Source organism: Olea europaea, unplaced genomic scaffold (genome assembly GCF_002742605.1).
Source record: "Olea europaea var. sylvestris unplaced genomic scaffold, O_europaea_v1 scaffold3970, whole genome shotgun sequence".
In the NCBI taxonomy this organism is placed as follows: domain Eukaryota; kingdom Viridiplantae; phylum Streptophyta; class Magnoliopsida; order Lamiales; family Oleaceae; genus Olea; species Olea europaea.
The window spans coordinates 17523-28502 of record NW_019259269.1 but is presented as its reverse complement, the minus strand read 5'-3'; the positions used below and the strand labels follow the sequence as shown (position 1 = coordinate 28502).

General features: G+C 34.2%; 1 protein-coding gene across 4 annotated transcripts; it reads right to left on the bottom strand.

The window, feature by feature from the left end:
- Positions 1–1817: 1817 nt before the first annotated feature.
- LOC111387257 (FT-interacting protein 1) lies at positions 1818–7563 on the bottom strand. 4 transcript variants are annotated; one of them, XM_023011800.1, is made up of 4 exons: positions 6461–6528; positions 6062–6167; positions 5251–5335; positions 1818–4999 (listed from the first exon to the last, which is right to left on the bottom strand). In XM_023011800.1, exons 3-4 carry the CDS (start codon positions 5299–5301, stop codon positions 2036–2038), a joined length of 3015 nt encoding a protein of 1004 aa, XP_022867568.1. In that variant the 5' UTR covers positions 5302–5335; positions 6062–6167; positions 6461–6528; the 3' UTR covers positions 1818–2035. The 4 variants fall into 4 exon arrangements, with proteins under 4 accessions (XP_022867568.1, XP_022867567.1, XP_022867566.1 ...); XM_023011798.1 differs by lacking the exons at positions 5251–5335; positions 6461–6528 and adding an exon at positions 7296–7563 and having other exon boundaries at positions 1824–5112; positions 6062–6171; XM_023011797.1 differs by lacking the exons at positions 5251–5335; positions 6461–6528 and adding an exon at positions 7296–7563 and having other exon boundaries at positions 1824–5112.
- Between the last annotated feature and the right edge of the window lie 3417 nt (positions 7564–10980).

Here is a 10980-nt window from a genome sequence, read left to right as displayed (position 1 = left end):
TGAGATTATTTCGTTGGTTGAGAGAAAAGTGTGTTTACTAGAACTCTTGTGTGAGTTCTACTGGTTGAGAAGTGGCCGGTTGTGTTGATGAACTGTGTGTTCATTTTTGTAACTCGAAGTTGGTTTTTGGCCTGTGATTTAGTGGATTCGAGCTCAAATCCTTATGGATGCTCAACGGGGACCAGGCGATCTTATCAATCGATGAACCTCGAGGCTTCGGCCAAAAAATCTTACGTTCTTTTACTGTTTTTCTTCAGATCTATGTTTATACTTGATTTTTGCCTCGAATATTTTTCGATCTTTAAACTATCCTGAACCTACACAAGTTTTAGACTTGGGTTGTATAGTAGGATGCATCTTGCAAGACAGAAGAACAAAATATTCAATTCAACGACGTGAGGCAATATCCATATTCAATCGCCAGCTTCGGCCAAAAAATCTTACGTTCTTTTACTGTTTTTCTTCAGATCTATGTTTATACTTGATTTTTGCCTCGAATATTTTTCGGTCTTTAAACTATCCTGAACCTACACAAGTTTTAGACTTGGGTTGTATAGTAGGATGCATCTTGCAAGACAGAAGAACAAAATATTCAATTCAACGACGTGAGGCAATATCCATATTCAATCGCCGTCAATTTCCAAGCATTTCCAACTAGAAACCAACTCATAGTCTCTTCAGTGTCGTAATTTTGACCCATCTTGGTGTGAAACCAGCACTGATCCCATTTTTATGGTGAAAAAGTGTAACATCGGATTGGCATCGAACAATTTTCTGAGGAAGTTATGGGTTGATTCATTAACGACATGCTAACTTGCATTGGATGATATCGAACATAATTAAAGAAGATAATTAGACTCTTGACTAGTACACGATGCAAGTGCTAACAAGAACAATCTTACTTGAAGCTTTGATTCACGAATTAGGGCCCATTTGGGATGATTAATTTATTTTTGAGATTAAATTGTTTTTGAATTTGTTTGGATAATATTTCAAAAGTATTTTTCTGCCTAGAAGAACTTTAAAAGAAAGCTAAAACAATATAGCTTCCTAAAAAATTCTTCTACAAGCAACGGAAACCTTACCAAATAGACTCTTTATTCTCCATCTTCTATGAGAGCATGTTTGAGAAGTGTTTTTAAATAGTTTAAATCACAAATATATAGAAGTTAATGATGGATAAGTGGATTGTTAGGGGATACAATCTCACATCGAATAGAGATAAAAACATAAATCAACTTATAAGATTTTGAACACTCACCTTAACAAGGTTGAACTTTTAAAATGGAATCTCAAGTTTTAAGATAGTATCAGATTCCATTAAACTCTAACGAGCGATTTGATTCGATACAATTAAGACTCAATAAATGAGTATACGAATTTTAAAATTGGCATGCTCAAAAGAGCCACCATCTTACGGGAGCATGTTAAAAATAAAATCTCACATCGAATAAAGATGAAAACATAAACCAACTTATCAAGCTTTGAACTACTCCTCTTAAAAAGGTTGACATTTTAAAATGGAACACCAAATCTTAAGATGTATAATGCTTGTTAATCCCACAAAATGTTTGAATAAAAAGTAACTCGAATATTTGTAGTAAACATGAGATAAATTATCATTGTCAATGGGCTGAGGACGAGCCTGAGCTCAGCTTGTCGCCTCACATGCCGAGCCTGCTCAACTCGTGGAAAAAAAGGGTGAGCTCAGCTCATCCCACGGCTCATCTTAAAACTAGCCAAAGTCGGTGCACGGCTCGGCCAATTGCCACCGATGAGCCAAACATGGGCTACATTGCACACACTACATAACCTGGTGAAAATATTCAAAACATAACTCACAGAAATGCAAATGGAACAATGCCACGAGTTTTATTTAGAGTTCTACATATACTCTCATAACAAGTTTCCCAGATAAGCACTTCATCAATAGAATACATTAGGTGCAGCAGTAAACAGTTAAAACTGTGACATAAAACAAGTTACTCCAACAAATCCAGATTCTGACTTGGGGAAACATAAAGTACATTGTAACCTACAACATACTATCTGTCCTAGCAGGAAGCCGGCGGAAGAAATTGACAGGTACTGATGGCAGTCGATAGCGAAATCTGGGATGCCGCATCATGTATAAGCCTGCCAAGGCTAATATTAACTGAAAAGGTGTCACATACAACACTACAGCTGCTATAAGACAGAAAGTGATAAAGAGGGCCGTAGCTCGGGGGTCTCTCCAGCTTAACAGAGACTGGACACGTTCTCCCTGAGTTGCAATGTCGCCCACAACAGTCTGGATTCGTCCTGCCACGCTTCTTAGCCGATCATATCTCATTCGAACAACATCTGGATTCCGACTTGTTGGGAATGTGTCAAACTCTTCGTCCAGTTCATCTGGGTGTACTGCCTCAGCCTGTGAGATCTTTGTGTTCATGTGGGGAGGATACCTAGGGCGGTATCGGAAATTCCATATTCCAATAAGAAACATGTAAAGAAAAAACGTTGGCAGAATCAGTTCAGGGAAAAAAGCAAGCATAAGAAATAGCAAGTGCACGAGCACCGTTGTCACTGGGTTTTTCCACATGCAGATATCGCCAAACCATTTCCCTACAGCAAATAATCCAGAGAAGACTGACATCAGCCGGAAAAAGTTGGCCTTGCTTCGACGCATGCTCCAAAGATGTGAGTCAACATCGGACATGTATTCTACAACCTCCTTTCTTAGTGCTGGCTCTGCCCGACCCAGCCTAGTTGCCACTATGTTGACAGCCTGGTGTCTTAGCATATCTAACTGCATCACAGTGAATGGCCTTACATAGTGCATCTTCGGCAACAGAGGTCGTGAGTACATATAGAGCATGTTAACAAAAGATATGCAAGTGAAGCGTATTGCCAAATGTAGCTCTCCCATCTTCTTAACACCAGTAGGGTGAAGAACCAGTAATGGATAAGAATGTGTATATATACGACCTGTTTCAAGTGTCGAAATTCGAATTCGAACCTTGCCAATCTTTATGTCCTTGTTACCGTTGGAACCTTTATCACCCAGCTGGCTATTGTCAAAAACACCAACTGTAAGGACTGTTGCTGGATCAAAAACTTCCCAAGTGTATTGCTCATTGTACTTGGGGAATAGGTTGTCAACAATTGTACGAGTTCGGACCCACTTGTGACCATACTTAGCTACACAATACGTATCTGACGTGCCTTTGCCATCTCGTGTTTTCATGGGGTGAAGCCCCACAGCATTTAAAACACCAAGTTCCAGAACCCCAATGGGTGGCTTCCAAAGCTGTTTAGCCGTGGGACGAAGATCGCTGCTATAATGAGTCGATTCATCAAGAACGTGGTACCCTCCATCTAAACAGACTCGGAGATGAAGCTTGCTAGAGAATTTATCTTTCTTCAGCTGATCAACATCTACAGCCACTGGCTTCTCTAGGTTAAACCAACGAGAATGAATAATGCGATCATCTGCACGCTTCTCTACCAAGCTCAATGGTATAATGACCCTCCCAATTATCTCATCTTTCCCAGGTGCTACACGATCCTCAACTGTAAGAATGAGATGGTCTTCAAAAGGTTCTGCAGCCACAAAATATAGATCCTCATTCCATAAGGGGTTAAAATTCCGAGACTGAACTGGCTTTGTTCTCAAAACTTGGTTTCCTATCTGTGCCTTCACATAAGCATCGGGGAAACGTGTTTTCTCCATTGGTACCAAGTCCTGAGCTTCGACAACATTAACACGTACATACCATAAGCGTGGTGCATGATAGACTTTTGAACGTATTAGAGAAGATGCAGCGGCTGTGCTGTCAATAGGTGTAGCTGCATCAGAGTGCCATGCATCAGGAAAAGCCTCATCTGCTTGAGTGCCAATCCAGACTGCAAGCATCAACTCGCCCTTTATCTTCTCTCCCTTTTTGTCTTCAAGCCGGTACCATTCTGGAGCCAGGGGACTGTCCGGTGGAACACGAATTGGAATCTCATTGAGGTCAAATCTGACAAAACCGACATAATCATCTTTGACGAGATCTTTGTCCTTGACAACAACTTCAAGTACAGAGGCTTGCATCCGCTCCTTTGAGAAGGCAAACACTACATTCCAGAATGGATTTTGCTGCTTCTCAACATGCTTGGTAACTCCTTTATAATTTCCAATTTTCACCTCCACGTATGGATCTAGACTCCCAGTAACATCCATTGCAGGAAGCTCACGAGCCTTAACAACTCTAACAAAAAGAAAGTGCATTTTTTCAACAAGATCATAGGTACCTCCACCTGTCCTATCAGTACGAACAACACGACCCCCAACAACTCGTCCTCCTCCAAGGAATGGGCTTGTTTCTTTAAGGGCATAGTCAACTGGTTGTGCTGACGATGCCGAATGCATCCGGACAAGCTTCAGCGGCTGCGGTTCAGGAGCCTTCATTTCATCAACCCCATATTTAGTTACATGATGAGGCGCTGCAGCAGCAGGAGAGTGATGCTGCTGTTGGGAACTATTGGGGTTCGGGAGATGGTGGAATGTGTGCCTCGCCTCTGCTTTGACATGAGAAACAGTGTTTGATACTGGAAGGTGAACTGATTCCAGGTTTACTTGAGTTTGCTCAGCAGTAGAAACAGGGATAGATGACTTTATTGACGGATCATCCGTGATATAAACCTTGAGGCCAAGCTCTCCCCGAACACGTGAGAAAATACCACGCTTCTCTAGAGGATAGTGCAGGACAACAGCATCAGAATAGGGTACGAATGAAGTCCCATTGATGCTGACCTTTCCAAGGAAGGACCTGGCTTGAGTCGCTTTGATATTATTGTAGATGTACGCATCAAGGGTGAGAGCATGAAGGATGGAAGGATCTGAGATGTTGAAGTAGAAGCATTCATTCCAAACAGGATTGAGATCCTTTTCCTTGATTGTGGTGCGGTACCTCTGACCATCAAAATAAAGCTCCACAAAAGCACTGGATGAGCCCTGTCCATCTTTAGGCAAGAGATTGTGAGCACTTACGACATCTACTCCAAGCTTCAGGTTGCCCACGGTCATTTTGGTGGGTCGGGTTATCAAGGAAATGTCAACACTAAAAAACAAAGACGGGTCACCAAAACCTAGTAACAAAGACAGAGAGAGAGAAAAAAATAAGTTCAATTCAAACTCACAGTTTCACAGCTACTCCGGGGAAATAAAACTGTAATGTAAGAAGTGCCACCCAAACCATAGGAATTTCATATATAAAGCAGCAAGAGATTGTGAGCACTTACGACATCTACTCCAAGCTTCAGGTTGCCCACGGTCATTTTGGTGGGTCGGGTTATCAAGGAAACGTCAACCCTAAAAAACAAAGACGGGTCACCAAAACCTAGTAACAAAGACAGAGAGAGAGAAAAAAATAAGTTCAATTCAAACTCACAGTTTCACAGCTACTCTGGGGAAATAAAACTGTAATGTAAGAAGTGCCACCCAAACCATAGGAATTTCATATATAAAGCAAAAGAGAGAACTTGCAGATAAATGCACACTGATATTTCAACACCAGAAAATAGTAATACCAGATTTAAATCAAGAATAAGAAGTACACATGTTACTGAAATATCTGAGTCATGTGCTTATCATAAGGAGAGGGAAGAAGGGATAGATTGGACATAATGAATCAAAATCAGCGAAAGTTCTATTTTAAAGAAGCAAAACATGAAAATGGGAAAGGATATCAATAACTGTAAATAATACCAATATCTTTGTCTCCTCGCAGAAATTAGTTAAAGATTGGGAATACATCTGGTGTATAGACTACGTATGACATTCAAAGATGGACATCTTAAATATATATTTCAGTAAATCACATAAAAATACTTGCATATGGTAGAAATCTGACATAGTTTAAAGAAGATAATAATCTAAAAAGGGTTCAGGGGGGCTACACACATGAAATTATTTTATGCTAACAAATAAAATGACTCTTGAACAAAATGGATGTTATATCCAGAACAAAACTCAAACCAGTTTAAACCACTACAAATGTAATCCACCAGTCACACGTCAAGGTTCTAAGTCACTTACCGTTCTAGTAAAAGATCCTTGGAAGCTTGAGTACTGAATTTGGAAAAACTAACGCAGAGAAACTCCAGAAATGAGCCTCCGATCCGACCTTGAGAACGACTGAGATCTGACTTGAGGGAAGGAATAGCACTATTAGTTAGTACCACCTAGAACAAAACTATTCAACTAATCATTTCAATGTGCATGGCGATCTAGTTATGTCACTTGCATCGAATAATGAAGTGCTTAGTGTTCCCTAAAGAACTAAAAACAGACTCGAGCAAAATTTTAAATTATTGAAACAATAGTTTAGTGCATGCAAACAGATCTAGCAGTGGAAAAAGGCATTATATTAATCCAATCAAGATCTCATTTTTGTCTTTAAGAATGAGTTCAACAGAATCATTATATCAGACCCACCTATAAAGTTTTCATACTGGTAATAATTACAGAGAGACTGGTGCAAAATAGAGAAAAGAGAATGAGTTCGTCTTCAATAAAAGCCCACCTACCAAAAATTAACATTAATAGATATTACAAATGCTGATAATGAGTTCAATTAGCAGTTTTTGAAGTTGACTTTCTTAACGATATGCATCAATGAGGCTTAAAAATAAAGAGGTGGCAACAAATATAAGAAATGTATAAGAAAAGGCCAAAAAGAAATTTTGGTCAACAGTTTTGCAGAACCATGTGCCTCGTGGAGAGATCTATGGAAGTAAACACAGAATTCTTGAAATTAAAATTCAGAAAATAAATAAATAAAATAGTAATTGCTGAAGCTAACGTTACTTCATGTAAAGCTTAAAAAGAAATTTACTTTAGTCACTTTTGATTCCAACTGAAAATACTCAACAAAGCATTAAAGCACCAAATATTTTGTCCATTTTCTCAGAAAGATAAAAGGAAAAGGATAATTAAACATAAATACAAAAAGAAAAGTCTCAATACTTTGATCCAAACAAAAAGACACCAACTTTAAAATGATTACATTTTACTAAGTAACGTAATTAAGAATTGACAAACACGCACAAATATGTGGGTATGTTTGCAAACATTTTGATAGATATGAGGGCAAAAGTCAAGAAAACGAGATCTTCAAATCTGAAATGAAAATCCCACCAATTTTTTTCGATTTTCTTCAGCCAAATCAGGTTTTACAGGTGAATGGGTAGTTAAAAAAAATTAAAAAAATTAAAGAATAGAAAGATTGCAAATGGTTCTTAAAAGTTAGAACCAGAATAAAGAAAAATACCAGTTTTTATCTTTTTCAGCGCAAATTTTCAGCAACTCTCCACCAACATTGTTAATAGCTCGAAAGAAAAGATTCTTTTTTTCTGTATTCTTCATCAACCATGGCTGTGCTGAAAATGCTTTATTGTATTTGTTGCTTGTTTCTTTATATGTCACTTGTATGTATAATGTATTCACATGAGCGTAGGGTGGATTGGTGTGGGGGTCTCTGTGAACTGCGAGTCTGAGTCTTTAATGGGCGTTGTCACCCAGTAAACAGGCCAAAACTAGCCAACCAAGATTTTGAATGAAGTGTAACATTTTGGATTGGTATGGGGGTTTATTGAAGGTAGGGATTTTGTTAATTGATTTTTTAATCGTTAGAAATAAAGTAGGTCGAGAAGAATTCAAAAACAACGATTGAAATAGTGAAATAACAATCAAAAAATTGATTTTAATTGGATTTTAAGTTGTACCAAATATGCTCTTAACCTTTTGAAAGAGTTAAATTCACTAATTGCCATTCAATTTTATATTTGTTGTCATCGTGGTCACTTAACTTAATTTTATTTTATAATGACGACTCAACTTATACTTAGTGTCACCATAACAATCCAATTTAACTTTATTTCATCATAATCACCTAATTTCATATAGCATTTCACCATGATCACCTAACTTCTTTTCACCATTTTCACTAATTTTAAGTATGATAAAATGATAACATGCATATAAAATAAATTTAAAAAACAAAAATAAAATAAAAACATATTTTAAAAAATAAAAATAAAAGTTTATTTTAAAAAATGTTACTTAAAAAAATAAAATAAAAAACATAAAAACTTATTTAAAAAATGTTTTTAAAATAAAATAAAAACTTATTTTGAAAAAACGTTGCTAAGAAAAGTAAAATAAAATAAAAAATTATTTTAAAAAATGTTCCTTAAAAAATAAAATAAAAACTTATTTAAAAATATATTTTTAAAATAAAATAAAAACTTATTCAAAAAAATACTCAGAAAAATAAAATAAAATAAAAATTTATTTTAAAAAACATTTTTAAATAAAAAAGAATTTTATTTTTATTTTTTTAATTTTATTTTATATATATAATACAAAATTACCATTTTACCCATTTTAAAATTTATGAAAATGGTAATTACAAGTTGGATGGTCAGGGTGAAATGTTATATGAAATTCGTTGGTCTTGATAAAATAAAATCAAATTTGGTGATCGTAATGACACTAAGAATAAAGTTGGATGACCATAATAAAACAAAATCAAATTTGGTAGTCATAATGACACTAAGTACAAAGCTGAACAAACATTGATGGATTTAACCCTCTTTTGAAATGTTGATTACAAGTCTATGCCTGTATTTGGCTAATGTTTATTAACTTTTTTTTAATAAATATTCATATTATTTTTTATTCGTACTTTTTGAAGGATTCACAATATTGTACCTATCACTGATTTCTATTCACTTATAATTTAAATCATTTGTAAATATTTTCCAAACATACTTTTAGACAGTCAATTTTTAATTTTATTTTTCAAATTAGTAAAGGTCATAATTATTATCATGTTCAAGTAATAATAAAAAGGTTGAACCCCAACCTTGAGATACCCCATCGTCCCGTCCCTAAAGCTTTGTGAGGGAAGTAAATCGCGGGATGTGCCCATCAAAATCGATCAACTTATGACAATCATATTTACGATAAATTGAAGTAGATACCATAGCGAATAGATATTTTTTATGGTTTTATTACTTTATTTTTGTTTATAAGGTTTCCAAATATGTTGTAAATACCTTTTTTTCTTGGGAAATCATTGGTGATAAATATTCTTAAAAATGGTCATTGAAGATTTTGGTTTAAATGTGGTTATTTACCAAGTATAGTTCTAATTGTTGCACCAAAAAGAGTAATGCTATGGAAATTGGTATAGAGATTAAAGAGTAATGCTATATAGCAGCAAGTCATTATTTCATAAGTAACTTTCTATAATCATTAAGAGTATTATAAGGAAAAATTGTGCATTGGTACTCAACTAATTGAACTAATTATGAATTGGTCTCCAACATTTGAAAAAGAAAATCAATCAGTAATATTTAATTAGACTTTCACAATGAGTTTTTAAATACAAAAAGCTACAATCTTTACTAAGCCCTCGCAGGTAAAGATTTTTTTTAATTTTTTTTTTTCAAATTTTAAGCTTATCAAATTTCATTTTTAATCACATTTCTTTGAACCCACAACTTTTATTCATTTTTGACAATAATTAAATGGGATTCGGATCTATCAACTTAAAATCTCCAAAAATTTTGTCGAACGCGTAAAATGTCGTGTAATGTAAATAAAAACATGTCTCACCTCTCACAAAATTTCAGAGAAACAAACCCTAGTTGAATAATAAAGTCTAATTTCATAAAGTTGGATGTCTAAAAGTAACCTAATCAAATTAAAAAAATGAATGGTTTTTGATATAAATGACAAATTGCCCAATCATAATAAAAGGATATGAACTAACTTAAACATTTTTTTAAAATTTGAAGATCTATTTGTCGTTCATTGCTCTCTAGTTATAGATAGCTTTACTTGTTAGAAAAATAAAATATATAAATTTCAAGAATCAAACATTATTTTTAAAAGATTTGTTATTATTAATTCCAGATTTTATTATTTTTAACCACTGTCTGAAAAGTGAAAAGTAAGTAAAAAATTGATAAGAACCTAAATTCAATGTTGTTTTTACACACAAGTACAATGTTGGGACTTTAAATAAATCGAAATTTATTTACAAGGGCGTTCTCAACTAAAATTTTAATGAATTTTAAATGATTATAAATTCTAATGAATTCGATGGATTTAAATGGATTCTTACAAATTTCATAAGAATCTCATCAAATATGGTGAAATTTCAAAAGATTTACTTATATCTATTTTTAAGCTTGAAATCCATTCAAATCTTTTAAAATCCTTTTATTAATAAAATTTTTATAAATCCACTAATTATTGAGGATACCTAAATTTTAAAGGATTTCATTAAAATTTCAATTGGGACACCTAAATTTTAATGATTTTAATTAAAATCCAATAAAATCTCAATTGAAGATACCTAAATTTAGAATAACTTTTAAAATTAATTGCAATCTCAATTGAGGACATCCCTCTTAATTTCTTCAATAATTCAAGAGAATTAAAATTATTCAAATCTTAATATTTAGTCTTCACGTATAAAAAATAATATTAGAATTTATGATAAACTGTGTATTTTTATATTGTATTTGGATATCATTTTCTACTTGAAAAATACTTAAGGATGACAGTGGGATGAGAGATTCCTGCTTAACCGGTTTTACAGGGTGGGGATGGATAAAGGTTTTGCAGGGTGGGGATGGATCCAGGACGTTACTCTAGACCTGTCACGTTTTACTTTTTTATTTTGGCCAAACACGCCACTTTTAGAAAACAAAAACTAAGGGGGTGTTCTCTTTGTATTTCAGTTTTGTATTTTGAGTTTTGAATTCATTTTGAGTTTTGTGTTTTGAGTGCTTGTTTTGAAATTATTGAAAATGCGTTCTTTTTGTTAGTTTCTCAAAACAAAAATAATAATTTTTTTTTTTTTTTTAATTTTGAGAATCACCACAACACCACCTAAAAAAAAAAAAAAATTTATTTTTTTTTTTTTTTTTTTTTAAATTTTT

Excerpts from the sequence above, each read along its gene's own strand:
- LOC111387257 (XM_023011798.1), bottom strand. The coding sequence starts at position 5,050 with ATGACCGTGGGCAACCTGAAGCTTGGAGTAGATGTCGTAAGTGCTCAC.